A 25371-nucleotide genomic window follows, 5' to 3' on the forward strand; every position below is an offset into this window, starting at 1 on the left:
TGCTGCTGTTTTTGGTGCCAAATCCAAGACCAGTGGACCAAACCTGAAAACCTTCATGTAGTCCATTGAGCTGGCATTGCTCCGGTGTGTGAACCCGAACGCACCACGGGTCTGCCCGTCAGTCTGGGGAGCGCTTGTTTTCGAGGGGAGCTGCTACAGTTCGGTGGGCTGATGAGAAGAAGGATCGGTGACGCTTCACGGGAACACAGAGTCATGCAGAGTAAAGACAGGAGTCCGTGGGTGGGTTCTGAGGAGGCGAGGAGCTGTCGGGGAGGAGGGCTTTCGGGGTCACGGCGGGCGGGCGGGCGGGCGGGCGGGTGTCGTCCGGCTCATTTCTCGCCCACTCGGGTCTCGGGGTCGTCTAGAAGGTGAGCACTGAAACGGGGAGGACAGTCACTCACAGCGGCAGGACGGCAGGTTTCGGCTTCATCCATGCAGGACGGCGAGAAGACCCGGAGGAGGTGGAGGTTCAGGAGGAGCACGGGGGAGAGTCGGCATGCACGGAGCTCAGATCACTTACAGTCCACCTCCAGGATGGCCCTGACAGTCCGGGACAGGTCCTTGGCCTCCTGAGCCAGCGTGGCCGCCGTCCACGGGCTCTTCTTGTAGCGAGGAGGAAGTCCCTGAGGGGACGTCCCAACTTTAACGTCCCCCGAGCTGCCGAGACAGGGGAGGAGGAAGAGGAGGAGGAGGAGGAGGAGGAGGAAGAGTGAAGTCAGCATAGAGAAAAGCCATGATGGCTACATGCACTCCCAATGGTGGTCCTCAGAAAGACACCCACTCTTCAACATCAATTCACCGTCATTCAACCAGTCCGTCTCTTTATCATCACTCCCTCGTTCTTATGTTTGTCTATTAGTTCATTTTCTCGGTTTTTCTGCAGATACATGAAAGAGATGACCCCGGTGGTCTCTGTTCTGATTGTACTGTTCATGTTTTGGACATGGCTGCTGTTTGAATGAAGCCGGACGTGTTTTTGAGATCTGGGAGCTCCTGAACTCGCTCGTCCGCCGTGTTCCTGCGTTCCCTTTATCACAGCACAATGAGCGATGGCTCTAAAGACGGGGACATTCAAGGGGCCGACAGTCATCAGGCAGCCCTGAAAAGGAGCATTTATCCACACAAAAAAACCAACATCAGCCGCCCCTGAATGGACCGGCCGACTTTCCCCTGCACCGGCGGCTCAGGAGAACTCAGGTGAACAAAGCGGAGCGGGGGGTCTCCGCGTTACGAAAGGAAGGGCCGCGGCGTCCCACTGACCCGAACGGATTCACAGAGGAGGGCGAAAAACAGTGTGACCAACTGACCTGATTCACCGAATTACACAAGGCACAGGGAGGAGGTGGGAGAGGAGGAGGAGGAGGAGGAAGAGCAGCAGGGCTTTTGGAGGCAACAGACATAAAGGAGAGATGAAGAAGTAAAGCTGAAATGATGGAGACGAAACACAGCAGACGACAACAAAAGACGCTGAATGGAATGAAAATACGAGAAACAAGAGTGAAGGGAGGATGGAAGAAAGATTGAAGAAAAGGTGGTAAAATAAAGACGGAAAGGGCAAGAAGGACAAATAAGAGAGATGTGAAAGATGAGGATGAAAAGAGGAACAAGATGAGACAGGTAAAGGGACATGAACTTCTTCTAAATGAAGGGGTGAATTCTTCCAGTCTGAAGGAGGATTGTTGGTTTTGTAGCTCTGAACTCACTGTCGATATTTTTGCTCTGGATGAACCGACTGAAAGTGAAGCTTGGAGTTCAAGTAGAGCGTCTGAAGTACTTCCCTTTTTTTCTTTTCTGGCTGTGTTTGTGAGAGCTGAGAAAGATAATTGGACATAGCGGACGAACTGTGACCTCGCGCCGCCGTTACGTGAGCCCCCCTCCTGACCACAGGGGGTCATTAACAACAGATAACTGCTGTCCTACCTGGGTGAAAGTGGGCCAGAAAGGACCCCCGCGTGGGTGTGGGTGTGTGTGTGTGTGTGTGTGTGTGTGTGTGTGTGTGTGTGTGTGTGTGTGTGTGTGTGTGTGTGTGTATGTGTGTGTGTGTGTGTGTGTGTGTCCTGGGCTAATGAGTTCTGTTCTCTGCTGGATCACTCATTATCCCTGATACTCAAAGGGCTAAAGAGCAACACACACTACAAAAAAAACAATAAAGAAGGTCCATATAATGACACACACACACACACACACACACACACACACACACACACACACACACACACACACACACACACACACACACACACACACACACACACACAGTTCACCTGTAGCTCTTTGTGGGTCCGTGGATCTCAAGCAGAAACTCTTGAACATTCTGCAGAAACAAAGGATCGTTATTAATCTGTTTATCAAACTATATTCTTTTTCCCCCTTCTATTAATTTTACATCAGTTCTACGCAGAGCTGCAACCAGTCAAGCTAATGTAGAAGCCGCCCAGACTCGGATCTTGTGGAATTCTTATGTTAACACACAGATTTCACACATTAAACGAAAACACCGTTCACATGAATGTGGACTGCAGAAGCAGAACATCTCCGTGGGACTACTTCCTGCGGCGGAAGGATCCGTTTACCTCCACGAAGCTCAGCAGCTTCGCCGTTGACATCTCCAGACTCTTCCTGGCTGTGTCACTCTTCCTCAGCTGACACTCCAGGACGGCCACCTTCTTCTTCACCTCCTCCAGCTCCTCCTGCGGCTGCAACACACCGCAGGGACGAAGACGCTTTATTCTGAAGGGTCTGGCAGCTGCTTCTTGCTCCTCAATTCAAGTAGAAGGAACCAACCATTTCCCACCACGCTGATTCTAAACAATCTGTAAACTTTCTAAACTCATCAAATCTGTGAGTATTATACCCATCATCACTCCAACCTCCACTAGAGGGAGTCGTAGACCCGGCAGCTGGGCTGGGGCAGATAGAGACCCTCACGCCCCTCTGAAGCTGAGCTGTGGTGGGTTTGTTTTTGTCACCTTGGGCTGCTCCACCCGTTGGGTCTTCAGCTCCGCGATCTCGGCCTCCAGCAGGTGGATCACCTCCTCGTAGTCCATCTCCATCCCTCGCGCCTGCTTCTGCGCCTCCTCCGCCTCCTGGACCCGGCTCCTCAGGGCCCGGCTCTCCTCCGCGCCCAGTTTCACCTCCTGACAGCGGGAGGAGGAGGAGGGAAGAAGTGCAGAGTGAATTAAAGTCTTCCGAGTGTTTCTCTCCGTTTGCATGACATCTTCAAGTGAAAACGGGAAGGTGGGTGTCTGTTTTGACAGTAACAAACATGGCGGCCTCCAGAGGGTCAGAACTCCACTACAGGATAACACTCCAACTTCATCGTTGGTCCATATGAGTGTCATGTATGGCTTCATTATAAGAACAACCAACAGCACCTACTAGTGGCCCAAGATGCAACTACATCACTGTGTATGTAAACTCTTCTGAAACGGCGTATTGTAACTTGTAATATGTGACTAATCTGCTCTCTAACGTCTCATGTAAAACTAAATTAATTAGTTTCTGCAAAATAATTTTCTTCACGTTAAATGAAGCTTGTACAGATAAATCAGTTTGATTTCATAAATAAATAAGACAATATCATTAAATGAGGTAGTTAAGTTAGACAGGTTAAAGGAGTGTTTTAATGTTGTGTCCTGAGTGACAAAATCCATTGTCACAGCAAAAATGTTACTTTCTTTTCTTTTCCATCCTAACATGACCGTATTCAGCATCTATCATGACCGTATTAGGATGATAATCTTCACAGTAATTCGTTTAGTAAACATCTGGGTTTTCAGACAGTGAGGACAGTTCCTGGAGGACAGGAGACGTTTCTGTTCGGCGGTACTTTGAGCGGTGGTGTTGTGGAGGGAAAGTGTTTATTCCCAGTTCATCCGCACTCAGCGTGAGTGACCTTCACGCTGTGCGTTACATCACCGAAACACAAACCTGCAGCAGCAGTGAGACCCTCTCATGTGAGAGCGCCGCTTCTCCATCAGGGCGTAAAGCGAAACCCTGCCGCCGCTCTCATGCTCCAGTAAAACGATCCTCGCAGGCAGAGGAGCTCTAACACCTCAGTCAATGGTGGGTTTAATCACCAGGAACATCTGACCCCCTCCACCACCCCCACCTCCACCCCCCCACTGCTTCCCTGATGTTATCCCGACTCCACCCGGAGTGAAATAATAAAAATATCACTGTGACCTGGTTTCCTCGATCCACTGAGTTTCTCAGCCATGAAATGTGGATTTTTAGATTAAGTTTTAAATTGCGCCTCTTTATTTTGCTACAAGCTAAAGTCACCCTAATTAGCATAACATGTATTTAAAATGTAATTAACTCCTTTCATGAATTTAAAGTTTTGTTGCGTCTTTGTTTGACATAATTATTTTTCTCACAATATTTTCTATTTTTTGCAATTAGTTAATTTAGCATAGCTTGCTGTTTTTTAATATTATTTATCATAGCAAATCTATTGTCCTAAGCTGCTGTCTGCTGACCTGATATAATTGAATCTAGTGAGATTTTTGAGCAGAATGCTCCACAGACACATATTTATGTTTTCTCTGAGAGCATCACCGGGTGGCTCGGAGAAGCAGGTTCCCTTGGTTGTAAATATTAACACAAGTATAAAGCAGGAAATGAAGCCAACATGGCAGCTTTAAAATCCCTGCAGTGCAGTCATATGTGTGTACAAACACGTGTACGCACGCACACACACACACACACACACACACACACACACACACACACACACACACACACACACACACACACACACACAGATACACACACTGCGAGAAGAGACCATCTGTTACCTTCACTATTCGTAACAGGATTTTGTAACTATTATGAAAATAAGACAAAAATAACAAAAATCCTGGTTATCAAACATTGTGCGGACCAATCGGATGAGAGCAAAGAGGTTCAGTAAGAGCGTTTACTTAAGTGAGGATGTTTACTTAAGTGAGGAAGTTCACTAAAACGAGGGTGTTTACAAAAGCAAGGATGTTACTGAAGCGAGGACATTTACTGAAGTCAGGATGTTTACATAAGGGAGGATGTTTACTAAAGTCAGGATGTTTACTAAAGTCAGGATGTTTACTGAAGTCAGGATGTTTACTAAAGTCAGGATGTTTACTGAAGTCAGGATGTTTACAAAAGTAAGGATGTTTACTAAAGTCAGGATGTTTACTGAAGCGAGGCTGTTTACTAAAATGACAATGTTTACAAAAGCAAAGATAGCTATTTACTAAAGCGAGGACGTTTGCTAAAGTCAGGATGTTTACTAAAATGAGGATATTTACTAAAGCAAGGACATTTACTAAAGTCAGGATGTTTAGTAAACTTCCCCTCTTTAGTAAAAATCCCCACTTTAGTAAAGTCAGGATATTTACAAAGGCCCCATTTACACAACAATGATTTCAAGTGAAAACACAAAGCATTCGTCGTTTTTTCAAAGTCTGTTTACACGACAACAGTGCTGCGAGCCACTGAAAACCTCTTGAAAAGTTTCTCCCAAGGTAGAACATTTTGAAAACACTCCCGACTTTGTTGTCGTGGAAACGGCTGCTACTACACTAGCAAACCCCGGCTGCAGTAAACAGTTCTGCTCATTCAGGAGTCGATGGATAATAATAATAATGTTTGCCTTTAAAATGACAGGACTCCCAGTCTATTTTCTCCTGGAACTCGGTGGTTTTATAGTTGACAGTCATCTGGAACAGCGATCCAACTTGATGATCTGTTAGTCGACTGTATATGTTCGTAGTGGATTATTAACATTGCCTGAAAGGTGCATTAAGGAGTTTCACAACCTTAAAAATACTTATTTTCCACCATAAATATGTTACACATTTTTAATGATGTGTACAATGTGCCCTGACATATTCATTACAAGTACCTCTAACAGCGCAAAATTGTCATTTCAAAGTTGCAGTGCCGGTCTGGCACCAGAATTTTTTGGGGGAGAATTTGAAAGGAATGACGTAATGCGCGCTCGGCTGGTTAGGTTTCGTTTTGTCCGCCATTACTCCGCCAGATGCTTAGTGAGCAACAACTGAGCAGGATCTTCCAGAAAGTAAGAACAGACTGGCTTCTAGCACTGCCACAGCTCCACACAGACTCCACCAGCTAAAAGAAACTTAAATCTCACTTGAGCGCTTCTAAAAGAGTGAAGACGGAGTTCCCCTCTTCCGTGCACGCGAGCCACAGGGACGAGTTTTTCACTAAGCTGCATTACGCCCAAGGCCTGCAGGGGGCGCTGTTTCGCATAAAACGTGCAAACTCCTTAAGGCACCTTTAAAGCTAGGGTTGGCAATTTGAATGAGATACATTTTTTTAAATACTGGTTAAAATGATCTTTATGACTTGATGGGAAGCAATTCATAGCGTGTTTTTAAAGTAGTTTGGAAAATATCCGCTATCTACAGCAGGAGTAAAACGGGAAAAACAGCAACCAATAGTCTTGAGGGGACACCTTTTTTTAAACCGATCAAATCCCTTCGCCGTTCGACCTGCCCCCTGCGCGTACATGTACGCGTGCACTGACCCTGGTTCAGTGCGCGCGTAGAAGGACGGAGCGTCGTTGCAGAATGACGGAGACAAATATTTTGGGGGTTTACTTACCGTTGAGTGCGCCATAACTTGGCGTAGTGCAAATAAAGAAAAACGAAGAAACAAAGCGCTGAGGAGAGGTTACGCCAGGGACGCACTGGACGTGGAAGTGCCGCGAACGTCTCCGCTCCCAACGGGAGCTCCTCCAATGGGGTGGGAACTGGGCGGAGCTAGCTAGGCGGAGCCTTGGGGAGATGCTACATGCTAACGCTAGTTTTCCAAGATCGCCAACCCCAGCTTTAACAGTCGCCAAATTATGGAAAAGTTTTCTGCCTTGTTTTGGATTGTTGGACCTTCAGGTGAGGAACCTTACAAAGCTCTCAGTCTTTGGATTGAATTTTGGACTTATTTAGACTATTTTCACTCTAATGTTGGCCCTTTTCCCAGCTGGTTTTCCACATGTCTATTCAAAATATTTCTCATCATTTTGTGGATTGTGTTTGAGTTTTCTCAAGAATTTTCTACCTGGTTCAGGTCTGAGAAGGATCCTGCCAGATCAGTTTAAAAAAAAAAGAAGAAGAAGAGTCAGATTTAGTGCGTCTAAATTTGGTTATCGATTGTTTTATGCAACTGAGCAGAAGAAGAGCGGCAGCCAGCGGAGCAGGAGAGGCCGAGACCCTTCAGAATGAATCACAACCAGCAAACGGAGAGGAGGAAGACGACTGTCTTTTTTAGAGCTGAAATCAACGAGGCAGCGGAGGCTGCATGATCCTCCCACACACACACACACACACACACACACACACACACACACACACACACACACACACACACACACACACACACACACACACACACAGAGTGTGCTGAGGGCTCCATCTGCTGCTCTGTGATAATTCAGTCTTTCTCTGCTGCTTCAGCATTAGCATCATTCAGCACTGCTGCCATTCATTTTACATCATGGTGTTTTTTAGATATCTTCACACTCCCGTGGCAAAGGCTGGCAATACTTGTACATGTGATTTCTTCATTTTTTTTTTTTTTTTTAAGTCGGGTTGTGACTCAACAAAATGTGGACAAAGTGAATCTGTGAATATTTTCCAGATGTGCCCGGTATCATGATCTGTTTCACGCTGTAATCCGATGCAGAACATCTGGCTGTAATGTGAAATATAAACGAATGTGACCTGAGTGACTTTGCTGAGCTGCTCCTCCATCTGATGGTGAACCCTCTGAGACTCCACCAGCTGCTCCTGCAGACCAATCAGAGCGTCAGGAGGGTGAGGATGACGCCTCTTCCTGCGACATTCTGCATGACTTCCGGTGTCGGTGTGTACCTGCAGCCTCTTGATCTCCCTCAGGGCCTCGATGTGCTCTTTCCTCAGGCGCTCCATCTCCTCCAGATCCTCCGAGTCAGACAGCGACGGCTGAAGACAGAACAGCTCATTAACAGAATGGCATTATTTTGTTTCAGTGTTTTTAGATTTTGGAGTGGTGAGTAGTTTATTATCGACAGTGTGTGTATGTGTGTGAGCATTGATCTGTGCGCTGATGGCGTGCAGCCACACGGATCGGGAGGCCCGATGGGCGAGCGAGCGTCGATAACGGGGGCGTGGCGGCCACGAGGTGCCGCTCACACTGCGAGGCTCGTAAAAGACGATTTACTGAAGTTTCTCTGATGGAGGAGCGACTCGGTGAGCAGCCACAGTCTGATCAGCTCATCCGTGCATAGGGTTGCCAACTCCCAGAGATTGAAATAAGGAACACCTCTCGCGGGCAGCTGAAAAAAACTGGGTTTTTGGGGGGTGAAAAACGCATATCTAACAGCATTTTGCCACAGTTATACCTATTACAGACTATAAAAACACATTAGGCTACTGCATTACACCTACAGTAGCAAGATTACAATAACTCATGATCAGCTTGATCAGTTTGTATTTGAGGCCTACAGTGAGACAGTTATCATTCCAGTATCATCATCATGGACAGCAGCTCTCAGCCACTGCACCGGACGGTAGAGCAGCTCAGCAGCTCCTTCAGAGGCGACTGAGACCCTCAGTGCAGGAAGGAGCTACCAGGCCTCTCATCCCCACCGCTGTCAGGCTGTACAGTTCTACTGTGTGGAATATGTGCAATAATCCTGGACATTATAATATTCTGCACCCCCCCCTTAAGAAATTCAGCGACACTTTATCATCCATTCACTCTGCTGTATCCATTCACTCCGCTAAAACATATTGTACATATTATATCTCATACTGTATAATTATATATTGCATCATATATTGCATATTGTATTGTATATATATATATATATATATGTATATATATATATATATATATATATATATATATATATATATATATATATATATATATATATACATATATCCTGTTATAATTTTAAGACTCAGGTTGTACATACAGTTAATTCTTTATTGTCTTTTGCTTCTATTATCAATCCTAGTATGATTTGCACTATCATTTGTTAATTATTGCACCATTCATTACTTTTACACCCTGCTGTGAGTTCTATGAGCCTATACACCTGTAAATTTCTCCACTGTGAGATTGATAAAGTCTTCTATTCTGTTCTATTCTATTCTATATTTATTGCTAAATGTGCAAAATAACATCAAAAAGCTGCTGTCTCTTCTGGATTTTCACATGTTCTTTTTTTTTATTTTCAACTAAAAAAGTGCAAAATCAAAGCTGAAAAAACTTCTGAACAAAAAAAACCCAACAAGGTTCCGTTTCTAAACTGAAAACACTCCACAGTCTGCAGCAGCAGACACAAATCAATGATATATCCGATATGGAAACGGCACAAACTTACGTGTCTCTGGAAGCCATGCTGCGCTGCGTTAATGTTTTGATTTACTTCTTCCCATGCGCTCTGTGACCAAACTGACTACTGGCCAATGAACTACCGTAGCCTACGAGGAACAGTCTTTTTTTGACCAATGAGATCAGAGTGATTCTGTGTTGTCGAGCCATCTCTGTCAGCTCATTGGTCACAGAAAGTCAGAGAGCCGGTGAACAATTTACCGTAAGTTTTCATAAAAAGCGCACGTTCCATTGCTCACGTTTTGACTCTCACAAAAATACGGAACAAAGTGCGTTCCTTTTCAGCTCAATACGGAACGCACACTTTTACATTCAAATACGGAACGATTCTGTTTTTCAAGGAACGGTTGGCAACTCTATCCGTGCAATAAGCCACGTCAATACGCACTTTGGTTTCAAGCTAATTTCATTTTCAGTGAACCTGAAGTCAAAAACAGACGTCTTTATTAAAACAAGGCTCATAGTTAGACAATTTTCATGTCAGTAAATCAGTGCACTGATAATATGCTGGGGTTTTTTTTACCTGTGAAAATTGGTGTTTGGGTAAAATGTACTGAAATTATTATCATTCTGTGACGTATTCCCAAAAAACAGACAAAGTTAAAATATTCCATTTCTAATTCTTTATTTACTATTGATCAAAACAAACCTTTGATCAGGTACTGCCTAACCTGAGTGTACTTTTCTCAGTCAGGAGGGTTTTTCTTGTTCATTTATGAAAATATTGTCAAATTTATGATGATGATAGATAAAAATTAAATCAATTTTTACTGCACTGGACAAAAACATGTGCAGTCACAATACAGAAGGTTTAACTTTACAAATCTCTGAGAAAAATTGAGCAAAAACACTCCAAGTTTCCTTAAAGAACTGAGGGGACAGCATCACACGAATTCTTTGTTCCTCTTGGCACGGTGGTTCAGTGGTTTGCACTGTCTAATTACAGAGCAAAAGCCTTGAATCAGGAGCCCAGACCCTCTTATGAAGCCCCAGTCTGATCTGCTTTAGATATTTAAACACTTTTGTTTTTCTTACACTTAAACTGAAACATGAAAATTCATATCTTATCTCACAACAACAAGACTTAGCTTAACAGCTTCATATCCACAAATGGACGTACCTTGGGGTTGGTGGGCGACTCCAACAGACCGGACAGAAGGTCGGACAGGTGGGTTGAGGTCGTCTGAAGCTTGAACAGCTCCCGGATCACACTCTCAAAGTCTGTCCACGCAAGCAGAATGCAGACATCAGCAGGAGCAGGCAGGAGGGACCACCTCCCATCATCCCACCATCTACCCCAACAAATAACCATCAAACAGACAACTAATGAATGAACAACCACATTCCACCCCACCCTACACCATCCAACCACCATCTAGCCCAAACAACAACCTCACTAGCCATTTCAGTAGATAACCATCAACCACATAACCAATAACCACGCTCTCAGAATCCATCTAACCTGACAACCATGCTATAATCCACTAGAGTACCAATCCCACCACCTAGCCAAAACAACAACCATCAACCAGAATGCCAGTAACCAAGGAACTGCATCCCACCATCCAACCACCAGCCATACCAACAGACAGCCACCAACCACATAAGCAATGACCATACAGTCACAGTCCATCCCACCAACAACCATCAACTGTCAACTAATAACCATACAATCACAATCCATCCCTCCCCACACCGTAAAATCACACAGTCACCAACTATCCAACCATCGACTGGACAACCACCTCATGATCCAGACATAAACCAAACAGCCATATAACCATCAACCATCCAATCATCAAGAATCCAACCATCCATCTCCACAGGCAACACAAACCTTACAACACCGTCCAATAACACACAGTAGTTGTGTTTGATCTGCTGTCGATTTGAACGAAATCACTAAATACACAGAAGATTAGCATAATGTCGTATTTCACCACACAAGTATGTTTTCAAATGTATTTTCCCAGCATGCACTGTTCTTCAGTTTCATCAGTAGAAAATATAACTAAAGTAACTTGGTAGAAACTGATTGTAATACAAAACACAAATCCAACAGCTTTTTTTTTAAATATAGGATTTCACTCTGCTCTTACTGTATAAACACAGCAGTGTCCACATCAGGAAACAGGAAACACCTTTCATACCTGAAGCTAAACCAGCCCCGCCCACCTGGCGAGCAGCTGTCACTCACCTGCGAGTGGAACCGTCCCCGAAGCGTCGGCTCGAAGTTTGGACCTGAGAGTCTGAATCTGAGAGTCTGAGAGCTGCAGCCCGATCACAGCCAGAGCCTGCACACACACACACACACACACACACACACACACACACACACACACACACACACACACACACACACACACACACACACACACACACACACACACACACACACACACACACAAATCAATACACGTCAATACACACACACAGTAGAGGGAGGACATCAGCTGTTTCGTTTAGTTCATTTACAAATTTCTTTCTCAGACTGCAGTTGAAATAATGCCTGGCTGTTATCACACCATTTTTACACCATTTTAATAGGTGTCAGGTTTGCTGTAATGACATTTTTTTTTTTAAATCCTAACAGGAAGCACTGTTCCAGCTGGTAGTTGTTATTGTTGCTGTTGTTTAGGAGTGTGATGTTTTTGTGTGTGTGAGAACAATCACTGACCTGCTCCAGCTTCTCCAGTCTGAGACGACAGCTGCTGCTGAGGGAGCGTTTCGCCTGACTGCAGTCTGCACACACACACACACACACACACACACACACACACACACACACACACACACACACACACACACACACACACACACACACACACACACGGCGAGCTGCTGACTGCAGTCAAACTCTTAAAAATGACACTTTGAACTGAAAACGTCGGCTGTAATCAGCCAAACACAAAGTGAAGCGTGCAGCTGATTCTGTCAGGTCCTCATCAGTGCTTATTGATCTGTGATCGACTGATATATTGGAGTCAACAACCACAGAACACACACATGGAAAACCATCTGATGGAAAAGGCAATCATGGACAAAAGTGTCACTGAATACACTGAAGGTCAGAGAGACAAAGTGGCGACAGAAACACACAAAAGGATAAATAAACATCTGCAAAGACACATTAACAAGAGACAACTGTCACTCTTCCAAATAAATAATTACAGACAAAAGACGGACAGAGAAGTGTCTTGATTTAGATGATATATATATTTGATTCTACTTTAATGCCTGTCCTGGTAATGATATTCATTAGTTGGTCTCAGGCTGTGTTTAGCTTCATTTTCAGTTAGTTTTGGACGGACAAAAAGAAGCAGTGTTACTGCAGAAACACAAAGGAGAGATCACAGGTACAAACCGGTGTGTGTGTCGAGGCCACCGCCCTCCGCAGGTGAGGACACACCTGTCAGTTCTGTTCTGGCAGCATTCACCCGAACCTGAAAACACCAGCAGAGTATGTCACACAAGTGTGTGTGTGTGTGTGTGTGTGTGTGTGTGTGTGTGTGTGTGGTCAGTCGATGTTCCTCAGACACACCTGCGTCACACTGACCGCCGGCAGCGTCTCGCTGATCGGGTTCCTGGTGGATGTGATCTTGGTGACCACGGCGGGCTGTGGGGGGGCGACCCCGGGACCCGGGGCTCTAGTCTGTGGGACGATGGGACTGTGGGGGCCGCTGCTGGAGCTGGATGATGACCTCCGCCTGATGAAGGCGATCTCCACAGTGGGGTCCGGTCTGAAACACAAACCAGATTGACTGTTATTCTGTCTCCGACTGACTGACCCTGACCCTGACCCTGACCCTGACCCTGACCCTGCTCCTGACTCTGGGTCAAGAGTCCTTTAGTCCTGGAAGTTTGCGAGACCTGAGTCTGGTGCGGGTCAGAATGCTTCGTGCCTCCTCGTACGTCACTCCAATCAGAGACTCTTTGTTGATGGAGACCAGCTGATCCCCAACCTGCAGCCGGCCGTCCTGCAAAGGCACGAAGACATAATCCGTTCCTCTGCATCTGTTCAGTCACTTCACCCAGCAATAAGTAACTCTTTCTGGTGTATAAAGTAAATTCTTCATTCTTTAAAAAATGCAATCAGTTATCATTTAATGAAGTCAAATAGTGCAGCAACCCTGTTTAGTAACTAGTTACTGATAGAGGAACTTTGAGTAATTTGTACTGTGTTGCCTCCAAGTAAAGTTTGAGATGTGCGTGGGGCATATGTGTGTGCGTGTGCGTCTGAGTGTTGACCTTCTGACAGTCTCCTCCAGGCACTACTTCCTGAATGAACACCATTGGTCCTTCGGCCCGGTTGGCTCCGCCCTTGATGACGAGGCCCAGGCCCGTTCCCTTGGCAACGCAGATCAATTGAATGACACTGTCACTGAGGAGAGAGGAGAGAGGAGAGAGGAGGGCTGACTGGAAACCTCTGTGCTCCTCTGCCAAGTTTCCAGAGTTAGTGATTTTGATTTGATGTGTGTACCTGAAGGCGTGGGTGTGTGTGTTAGTGTGTGCGGCGTGCGCGGGGTTGGGGGTGCACGGCGGGCCGTGGGGGAGGGTGGTGACCCCCTCTTTAGGGCTGAGGAGCTGAGGGCTTTCTGAGCGGGAGGAGGAGGAGGAGGAGGCGGTGTCCGTCAGCTTCCCTGGAGAGTAGAGGAGGAGGAGGTCAGAGAGTTTCAGAGGTCAAACATGTTTTAATATCATTAAAAAGTTTTCGAACATCAAGAAAAGAAAGCGGAATTTTACAAATGGGGAGTTTTTATGTTTGTATTTGTTAACATACTTGATGATGTTTTGATGGTGTTTATTTGGATTCATTTGTTTGTGCTTGTTTTATTTCTTATTGCGTTTTTGTGTTTGTTTGTTTATTTGTTTTACCCGTGGAGGTCTGCGGTGGGGAGATCCGTTCTGATACCGCCACGTTGTTGGAGCCATATTTCTCCATCAGCCAGATGAACTCCCTCCTGATGGAGAAACCAGAGAATCTCAAATGGTTTGAACACTTAAATGAAGAAAAATAAAAATACACCAGTCAGTTTTTATCTTCTCTTTCTCTTTGTCTGACCTCACTTTTTTCTTCTTTTCAAATCAGGGAATAACAACAACTATTTTGGCATTTTAACATCAAATTTCCTCCATTTTCTCTTCCAGATTATTTCTAAAGTGAGAAGTTAAAATAGGGCGAATCTGCTTAGCAGAGTCTTTTGGACACGTTCAGACATCTCTGTCAAAATTCCTTCTAAAATCACTGGTTATAGACAGTGCAGAGGACTGCTTTCTCTCAGCGTTTGTCTCCCCCGTGTGGATGCAGCAGAACATTGAGGAACCTTTGGCCTTTAAACAATATGTGAGTTGAAATCAAAGCACCAATACTGCAAGGTCAGAGGTGACGACGTTACTGTTATTTCTGTTGTCTTGAGGAACCCGTCATATATGTGTCATTCTGAAGCGTTCCTTCTGATTCCTTTTGATAATCTCTCTGATGTTCCTCATGATTTTCTCCTGGTGTTTCTTTAAATGTTCCTTTTTGATCCTGATGATGTTCCTTTTCGTATTACTGATTAACCTCCTGATGACATTTCAAACTATGCTCATATTCCTCACGTTGACTCTCCTCCTGATGTTCCTCCTCCTGATGTTCCTCCTGTTTTTCCCCCTGATGTTCCTCCTGATGTTCGCCCTGATGTTCCTCTTCCCGATGTTCCTCTTGATGTTTCCCCTGATGTTCCTCCTGATTCTCCTCCTGATGTTCCTCCTGCTGATGTTTTTCCTGCTGATGTTTCTCCTCCTGATGTTCCCCCTGATGTTCCTCCTGATGTTCCTCCTGATGTTTCCCCTGATGTTCCTCCTGATTCTCTTCCTGATGTTCCTCCTGATGTTCCTCCTGCTGATGTTTTTCCTGCTGATGTTTCTCCTCCTGATGTTCCTCCTGATGTTCCCCCTGATGCTCCCCCTGATGTTCCCCCTGATGTTCCTCCTGATGTTCCTCCTGATGTTTCCCCTGATGTTCCTCCTGATGCTCCCCCTGATGTTTCTCCTGATGTTCCTCCTCCTGATTCTCCTCCTGATGTTCCTCCTGATGTTCCTCCTCCTGATGCTCCCCCTGATCTTCCTCCTCCTGATGTTCCCCCTGATGTTCCTCCTCCTGATGCTCCCCCTGATGTTCCTCCTGATGTTCCTCCTGATGTTCCCCCTGATGTTCCTCCTCCTGATGTTTCCCTTGATCTTCCTTCTCCTGATGCTCCCCCTGGTGTTCCTCCTCCTGATGTTCCTCCTGATGTTCCTCCTCCTGATGCTCCCCCTGATGTTCCTCCTCCTGACGCTCCCCCTGGTGTTCCTCCTCTTGATGTTCCTCCTCCTGACGCTCCCCCTGGTGTTCCTCCTCCTGATGTTCCTCCTCCTGATGCTCCCCCTGGTGTTCCTCCTCCTGTTCCTGCTGCTCCGCTCTCCTCTGCAGCTCTGTTGCGGAGCTCAGACCGCTGGTGGTGGACGGGCCGTGTCGTGTCCCCATTGTGTCAGGACACTTTCGTCACGCTGACGAGGAGAAGCTGCAGGGACAGCAGAGTGCCAGGTCGGTGTACCTCGCACGCCGTCACCCCGGGGAGCATGCCGGGGACGGATGAGCCTCCTGACGGGCCGGGTTTGTCCGGTGAGAGAGGCGCTGTCTGTCCTCTGATGGGAGCCCTGATTTTAAACCCTGACTTCTCCTCCACGCTCGCTGAAGGAGATGACATAAGAAGCTTAAAGGCTCCAAGTGATTCTCCTGGAATGACTGCGGAATGTGCAAACACCTGGATTTGTGGGAGATGTTTCTGAGGCGGCGGGAAAAAAAGAGGAAAATCCGGCAAAGTTTCTGCTGCGCAGCTGCAGTTTCTCTGCATGACCCAGAATGACCTTCAGGAGTCACGGCGGAAAGAACTGCAGTAAGTTTGATGAGTGTGTTTAAAAAGAAAAGTAATTATCAGCATTCCTCATGTTGATCCCACTTCAAGTTTTTCTCCTCTACACATTATATGAAGTGGATGAATAAAATCTTTCTTTATAATTGTTATGTATTCTGCTGAAACTTCTGTCTGCATCCACAAAGTATCAAATGTGGGCATATTCATTGTCTTTCATCCTGTCACCGGACATTATGGTTTAAATCTGATCTAAAATAGAACAGAAAGAAAAACATAGAGATGATTAAATGCTAAAAGTTCACCTGGATTCATCATCCCTGGCAATCAGCAGCGACATGTGATTAGAGAGCGAAGCCGTCCTCAGGATCTCCACGGCCCTGAAACACACACAGCACACGTGAACACATAAAACTGAAGAATACACACACACACACACACACACACACACACACACACACACACACACACACACACACACACACACACACACACACACACACACACACACACACACACACACAGTTTTATTTCTTGATGTATGCATTGTATGATGTATTTTTTAAACTAAATTATTGTTCAAAATAAAAAATAAATCAGCAAAAATAAGAGGAAAAAAAAACAAACTAAAGCAAAGATAGTAGCTTTAAAACATGCTGTCATTTTCAAAGGCGTGCAACAGTTACCAAAACCCATCACACACACCTCCACCTTCTCAGTGAGTTGTTAAATTTCAACAAGTGTTCTGTACAGAGTTCAGTCTGACTAGACATTTGACTTTCAGGAAACTCTGTAAAACATGCTCTTCTTCTATTTCTCACAAGGATCCCTCGATAATTCACCCCGTTAATTCTTACATTGGTACAGTATTGTTTACTACAGCCAACAGAGGGCGCCACCTACTTAACTTGTGGCTCTGTTAGGTGCAATTGGGCCTGTTTACTGCATAGCTGAGGTTCTGGCACAACCTTGCTGGACTGCTGGAGCCTGTTCAGATGTGTTGTTTGTGAGCTGTAAGCACAGATGACATTCAGGCAGCGCACACTCACCTCTCATTCGTCACCCCGATCAGACTGATGTTATTGACATCTAAAATCAGGTCACCTGACTTAAGCCGACCTGTGAGAGAGCAAGAGAGAGAGAGGGAGAGAGAGAGAGAGGTGAGGTGGGATAATAACAATAACAAGAACAATCTGTTTCCTCTCAGTGAAACATGAACTCACCGTCCAGCGCCGCCAACCCGCCGACGATCACCCGCTTTATGTAGATACCGAACTCTTCTCCTGTCAGCTCTCTGTAGCCGCCGATTATTTTCACACCTGTGAAACAAACACAAGAAACAGAGGCGTCCGGCTCAGACCTCCACATGTGGAGGAGTTCCTGCATTGAAGCCTTGGAGGTTTCTGGTGTGGGGGCTCACCCAGTCCTTTCCTGCAGTCGCTGAACTCCAGCCGGTGGACGGCTCGGCTGATGCCGTGCGGGCCCATGATGGTCCTGCCAGGCAGAGCAAACACAACAGGTTCACAGGCATGTCGGCATCCTGCCTGCCTGCCGCTCGCTCCCCAAAGCTGCACAAAATAATCAAATCATCACAGGATTTTGTCATTGTCTCCCTCCCTCCCTCCCTCACCCGTCACCCAGCCACGTCCGACCAATCGGAGCCTCCCTTTCCTCCCTCCCTCCCCGGCGAATGCCTGAGCCACGCGGATGTCAGCAACAGACACAAACAATGACTCAAAATAATGGAAGGAACATGACAAAGCAGTTCTTCAATCCTCGGCGGGGTGGAGGAGAGGGGGAGTCAGCGGCAGCCGGCAGAGTGTCAGCGGGGGAGATTTATGTGTGAGGAGGTTCAGATTAAAGCTGCAGAGGCTCCTCGGAGGAGGCGAACATGATCCCGAGGCTCAGCTCTGCTCACGGCGGATCATCATTTTCAGAGTCTTCAACCCAAGAGACTGAAAAACGACATCAGGACCGACATGAGCCGCTGAGGGGGCAACTGTCTGAGCCTGGGATTTGGACTTACAGGGACGAACTTCATCCACTAGAGTGAAAAGGACGCAGTTATGTCTCCCTCTACTGGGTGTAATAATGATGACAGCAGCAATGAAGAACATGGGGAAGTCCCACATCGGAGCTGACCATGGTACTACAGATATTAGGCCCTCAGATCATTCTGCATTGGCCTCAAAAAGTTCATATTTTACACTAAAAGTGTTTTGAGGTAAGTGAATGTTCATTAGGACTGGCCTGTGCTTTCTTAATTCTACCCATTAATGCTCATTAACTGGATTCCACTAAGACTCATGGGTATGTACGAAAGCACAGAACTGCTTCAGAAATATTTTTCTGAGCTGTATCTCATTATGATGTGACTGTTTTCTCCTTTTAATGATACAGTTTTCTGATTATAATTCAGAGATTCAGCCTTCTGGCATCAATACCTCTTTAATGAAATGTTAACAAAGCTACCCGGTTAAAATGAGCTAGAAGCTAAGGAAAAAAAAAAAAAAAAACATATATATATATATATATATATATATATATATATATATATATATATATATATATATATATATATATATATAAATATTTAGAGTTTAGGTCGTAGCATTTATGATAAAAGTAACTTAAGGAGACAATTAATTAAGTTTGGAAAATGAGAAAGTGGTGAAGGCCAATAACTGATGAGATACAGTAGGGTTAATTAAAACTGTGTTTGTTATGCAGTGTTTTACTAGTAAATTGCAGTTTTACAGGAGAGGACTTAATAAACATAAATTCGCTTAAAAAGTAATGAAATAGCAGTAATGTGGATTAAAAGGGACGAAGTCCAACTGCTTAGACCTGATGTCCACTGGTGGTCATGCTGCTTCTGACTTTGGTATGTGAGTGAAAAGGTCAAATTTCAAACAGCCAGAATGTGGTAGCCTCAAACCAGCCCGGCACACTCCTCATCCACGTTTGGATTTTGGAGTTGGGCTCAGTCTGGGTAGGAGCCCATAGAAGGGGATTCGACTCGGTCCTGAAACGGCCGAGCCAATCAGCGTTGCCGCTTTTTGTTTTCAATTTTTTTGGCGAATTCCGGTGGCTAAACCGGAAGTGACACCATCCCTGCGCGTAGCAGAGATTACGGAGATAAACTTTAACCATCGTCTGAAAGCTGCAATCAGTAAAGTTACAGCCAAAATACCAAGTATTACAACAATCAAGCAAGAGCAAGAGTCTGCGCCTGGTGAGTTTCTAACAGGAAAACACGTTTTCGCGTGTCTTTGCATGTAGGGAAGCTAGAGCTAATGAGCTAATGCTAACCCTTAGAAAAGCAAGCGCATTTTGATGACGTATTTGTTTTGAGGGACTGATTGGCTGAATTACGCTGTCAGTCAAAGGGAGTAACCGACACCCCCTGCAAGAAGTTTCAATGGGCCAACTCTAAAATCCAAATGTGGATGAGGAGTGGGTGGGTCTGGTTTACGAGGCAAAGAAAGTGGTGAAGGCCACTGAAAGAAGAAAGGCCGAACTAGAGCTATGCCAGACATCATGTTGGTTGCTTTGCTGCCCCCTGGTGGCCACTGAATTATAGTATCTCACAGGTAAATGACAGTCCTGTCCAGTGTGTTCAAATCCAACTGAAACTGCTGCAGCTGAAAGGTGGTGGAGACGTCGCCCTCTGGTGGTCATCATAATGATGACAGCAGCAATGTAGAAAAACTGCAGGTTGGTTTCGAAGAGGTTCAATGTATTTCACAGTGTTGTCCTGATAAACAACTGTCCTACAGGGCTTGACTTATTGCTTCACAATATGAGACGTTCGTATTTATTTAATCCGTTTATTTTACGAAATCACATCAAACATGTTTGATTTATGTCCTCTAGCAGTCGTAATGATTACAGAAGCAGGAACTGCGGTATAATGAGGGAGGCCAGAGATAAACTTAAAATAGTGATCCTGTTTTTAACTGTTTTTATTTGACAGTCAGACTGAGATCAACCGGTTTGAAGGAGAATTAGATTAACCCAGTATTTGACATATTGACACACAGACCTGGACGCTTCAGACCTCGTCACCTCATCAGACCAGCGAGCCCTCAGTCCTATGAATACATAGTTTGACCAGATTAACTCCAGTAATCAGTCCCACCAACCAACATGCTTCATCACGAGCTCATCTCGTTCGCCTACGAACCAAGCAAGCGCTCCTCGCAGCGGCATCAGTGTCTCCTTCAGCCACATGAACAGCAAAGCCAAGCAGCCGGGACATGAGGGAGCAATTAAACTGATCACCTAATGCCGGCTAATCTGCTTCACCTGCCACTGGCTATTATGGTGACATGCAGGCAGGTTCGCCCCACAAACGCCACAGAGCGGCAAGAGAATGAGGCCGGAAACCTCAGTGAGAAACACACAAAGCAAACAAATAACAGAAAAAAACAACAAACATAGAAACAAACAGCACACAAACAAATAGAAAAAACAAATAACAGCAAAAAACAACAAATACACAACAAACAGCCAAGCTACAAACCTGCCTCACGAACAATCACAGACAGCAAATAAAACTACAGACACATAAAACATACAAAGAAATTAATAAAACAACTGACTGGACAGACAAATGAATAAACAAATATCACAGACATGAAACTAGAAGAAACCAACCAACAAATCACACAACAGCAACACTAAATAAACAAAAACATTTCTCATTAGCTAACATCATAAACACCAAATAACAAGTGTCATGAACCAACTGACCAACAAATTAAAAACAACTGACAATAAAAAAAGAAATAAATAACACCACAGAGGAACTCAAGAGAATTGAAACTCAAATCTCACAAGTCAAACAAGAAATAACTGAACCAACAAAATTCTTCTTCTTCTTCTTCTTCTTCTTATTATTATTATTATTATTATTTTTATTATTAATAATAATAATAAAAATAATAATAATAATAACAAAAAAAATTTGTATAATATAATATTAAAATATTAGTGCTGTCAATTTTAATCGCAATCAATCCATTGAGGTCAGCCAATTGGGTCAAAGAAAAGAACTAGAGGATAATAGTGTTTTTTCCTGACATTGCGACTGATTTATGATGATTAGATTCTCCATTGCAATTAATCTCAACTTTAAAAAAGTTAACTGTTGACAGTCCTCCATGAATTAATCACGATTAATTGCGATCAATGCGATTAAATTGCGATCAATGCGATTAAAACTGACAGCACTATAAAATATACGTTCTATATTTGTCTGTTACTGACGGTGGGCCTGCCCACCACTGTTTGTCCTCAGTGGGATCTTTTGGCTAATCAGATGTTCACTTCCTGTTTGAAGCGGTTATCTGGGAACTTCCCATGTTGTCTTTATTGTTTTTGTTCTTCAAGTCTTTTGTGTAGTTTATGCTTCTTTTTGTAGACTTTGAGAATCTCTTGTTTTTGAGGCTCAGATATAAATGCACCAGACTTCCCAGAAAAAGCAGCAGAAGCCGGACCGCTGACATGTGGAAGTGGATCAGAACGATCTGCTCCCTCCTTCCTTCCCGTGGATGTCGGCGGACGTGATTCTGTTGGAGCTGAAGCGGCTGCAGTTTCCCGTCTCCTCGTCATCTCTACCGAACATCTGCCGCTGCCGCCTCGTTTTGGGCCGACACTCCAAACATACGGCAAACAGACAGGAGGAGATTAAATATGCAAGCGGCGGGCGGTAATCCTCAGCGTGCACGGCTCTCTGCATTTTAACACTAAATTACCCAGCAGGCTCCTGGGCGCCTCGGTTGGCTCTGTTTATCGGCGTCTCCAGCATTACTGAGACGGACTGGATGAAACCAAATGCAGACGAGCCGTCGGCTTCAAACTGCTCCTTGTGTTTGACTCTTCAGCTTTAGCATCACGTTCTTTCTTCTGGCATAACCCCCACAAAATTCCACCATTTTTCATTTTCTTTTTAATTTTCACTTTGAAATCACAATTTTACGACTTCGACCAAAAATTTCAAAACTTCAAAGTGTATTTTAACATAAAATATTGATGTAGTGATGTAATTTTTTTTCAGTGTTAGCATCAAATGTGCTTCTTTTATAATTTTTTTTGTTTTATCTATCTTTTGACATTAAAATTCTGTTGCTATTCAAACATTTCTCGTTTCAGCATTCATTTTTTATAGCATCATCAAAACTTTCCTAATCAATCATCAGATTTTTAAGCTCTATTTACATACTAATGTTTCAGGTGGAAATGCATCATTGCATTGTGTTTTGTGAATCGTGTCCAGTTTCATATAAAAGGCTGAAATGCTGAAGGCAAAGTCATTTTCATGCTGTTTTTTGTTTTAGTAATGAAACCACCAACCCTTGGCTTTCAACCCAGCTTGACACTACTTTGTTTTTGCCATTTGTATTGTAGTTTCGTTTGAAGTTTAATGTATGTTTATGTGCAGCAGCTTGTCGCAGCTCTGCTTGTTTTAAAAGTGCTTTTAAATAAAGTTGAGTTCAGCTGAAAGTTTTCCAAACTGAAGGAACTTCTAGATGGAGGAAGAGCTTTGATTTAAGAGAACTGAGTCCGTAGACTCGGCGTTAATTCAAAATGAACTCGGTCAGGGGTCTCTGCCTTTTGCAGATGATGTTGTCCTTCTGTCTCCATCACATGAGGACCTCCAGCTTCACTGGAGCAGTTTAGAGTGTGAAGCTTCAGAGATGCAGATCAGCTCCTCTGATATGGAGTCCTCAGTTCTCTCAGGGAACAGATGTCCCGAACCCTCCAGACGGTGGAACCTTCCTCAGGTGTCTCGGCTTCTTCAGGAGGATCCTGCAGTAATTCAGTCACTGCAGAGCTGAGCTGAGCTATAAATCTCCACCCTGACCCGTGTTCATGAACTTTGACCCTTGGTGAAGCCAGTTTTTCTCTGCAGGGTGGTGGTCGTCATGCTTCATGTGTTCACATGTTCAAATGAGGACTCCATCCATCGAGGAGAGACTGACGGTGGAGCTGCTGCTCCTCCACACACAGGAGTTCATCTCATTTTAGTTCATTTAAATATGAATTATTACTGTGTTAAAATGTTTTACCTTCATAGAAAAAAAATCATTGGACTTGTTTTCTGAAGTTAGTGTAACAAACAATGTTAATTTTAGTCAATATTGCAACATTGTTATTATTTTGCTCTATTTCTTCTTTTTAATGATCTGACAGTTCAAGCTTCTTTAACATCAGCTGCTCTTCGGTTCGACATTTGCTGCATAAAGAATGATGCTGTTGTTTTCCTTTTACGTGTCTCTTCTGTGTGTGACCCAGAACTGAGACACACACACACACACACACAGACGCGTGCACAAACACACAGGCACACAAACAGCATGTGGACTTAAACTCAGAGGCATCTGTCACCGAGCAGCCTGTAAACCTGCTTCAGCTCTGAGTCTCAAACTGACATGGAGGAAGAGCAGGAAAACAGAAACAACAGGTCTGTGTGGTGAAGGGAGGAAGGAAGGAAGGAAGGAAGGAAGGGGGGAAGGAAGGAAGGAAGGAGGGAAGGAAGGAGGCATTAGCTCACCAGTAGAGGAGAGACAGCCCATCGAGGCGTTGAGCATCCTGAGGGAGGAAAGGCATCGCACGTCGGTCTGACACTAAAAACACATCCTCACACACACATTTTCACACACACACACACACACACACACACACACACACACACACACACACACACACTGAAAAACAAAGAGAGCCCATGTGAAGCAGTAGGAGGTTCACTGGAGGAGACGACAGGTTGCTGTGTGTGTGTGTGTGTGTGTGTGAGCGAATGTGTGTGTGTGTGTGTGTGTGTGTGTGTGTGTGTCCGTAGAGAGAGAAGAGGGATGGAAATCCGCCTCGACAGGGAGAGACACGCTTACCTTTCAGCACTAATCCATGCTGATACCCGTCAGTCACACACGCACGCACGTGCGCATGCGCGCGCGCACACACACACACACACACACACACACACACACAAGCAAGGCAGCTTCATTAGCACACATCTCAGCAACAATTTTCCTCCAACAAACTACAGTTTTCATGTAGTTCGTTTTAAATAGAAGAAATCTGGTTAGATCCAGATGTCCTGAGAAATCTGGAGGAACATCAGAACATCACAGAACATCAGAACATCACAGAACATCAGAACATCACAGAACATCAGAGCATCAGAGAACATCACAGAACATCAGAACATCACAGAATATCAGAACATCACAGAACATCACAAAACATCGGAACAAACCCCCCCCCCCCATTCTTATTTCTATATTTTTATCCATTTCTACCAATTCTAACTTTTCTTGCTGTTTTGTTTAACTAATTTGGCTTGTTTTGGAGATTTTTGAAAATCAGTGCGTTAACCATTCAGCAAGGTTTGGAAACTTGACTCAGACGGCGACGCTCCCTGCAATAAAAAGCAACACATTATGTAACATAAACTATGCCGGGGTTTCAAAACTTCCTGTGCCACTCTGTTTACAGGAACGAGGTGTTGTAATGTTTGTGTGTTGCTCACTGTCCATTTTGCACGGTGACACGTCGAGCATGAACGTCATGGAAAACACGGCCGCGCTTGACCCACGGAAACCACAAAACGAAGTCTGATGGCACAAATACTCACAGTGTGACAGACTTTGACTCAAACTCGAGTTAAATGTGTAGATTCTGATACGATCAGCCTCAGCCCCAGTGAAACAGGACAGTAGAACATGAACACAAGGAGAAAAGCCAGGTCGCCCTCCAGTGGCGGCAGTGAAGATGACAGCCGCAACGTCAGGAAGAAGGAGTTTTTTTTTTCCTGAGAGCTCAAGTTATTATGCTTAGCAAACTTGAATTAGTGTTAGACAGATGTGTTTTAACAGAAACAAAGGTCCATAGACTCAACAAAACGTAACACACATTTTGTTCCTGGGTGGAAAGTCACAGAGTTTCCTCATTTCTTGACATGATCGATGAAAAATTGGGTCATTTTAAGTGAAAAGTTTGAACTGTGCTACGTTGGATCAACCCCTCCCTTTGGGTTGGCTCTGAGTTTGGGCACATACAAAGGTCGAGGTTGGGTTGTGCAACA

At 44.7% G+C, this 25371-nt stretch overlaps 1 protein-coding gene across 1 annotated transcript; it reads right to left on the reverse strand.

Moving 5' to 3' along the window:
- stxbp4 (syntaxin binding protein 4) lies at positions 1-24023 on the reverse strand. Its single transcript, XM_030097647.1, has 22 exons — positions 23994-24023; positions 23839-23953; positions 17701-17774; positions 17504-17599; positions 17330-17399; positions 16586-16660; positions 14260-14345; positions 13865-14024; positions 13633-13765; positions 13255-13361; positions 12926-13124; positions 12745-12827; positions 12062-12119; positions 11582-11678; positions 10505-10605; positions 7875-7964; positions 7725-7790; positions 2970-3137; positions 2574-2696; positions 2265-2314; positions 521-657; positions 1-375 (listed from the first exon to the last, which is right to left on the reverse strand). The coding sequence occupies exons 2-22, from the start codon at positions 23892-23894 to the stop codon at positions 362-364; spliced, it is 2043 nt and encodes a 680-aa protein (XP_029953507.1). The 5' UTR covers positions 23895-23953; positions 23994-24023; the 3' UTR covers positions 1-361.
- Between the last annotated feature and the right edge of the window lie 1348 nt (positions 24024-25371).

This window comes from Salarias fasciatus, chromosome 8 (genome assembly GCF_902148845.1).
Source record: "Salarias fasciatus chromosome 8, fSalaFa1.1, whole genome shotgun sequence".
Classification (NCBI taxonomy): Eukaryota; Metazoa; Chordata; class Actinopteri; order Blenniiformes; family Blenniidae; genus Salarias; species Salarias fasciatus.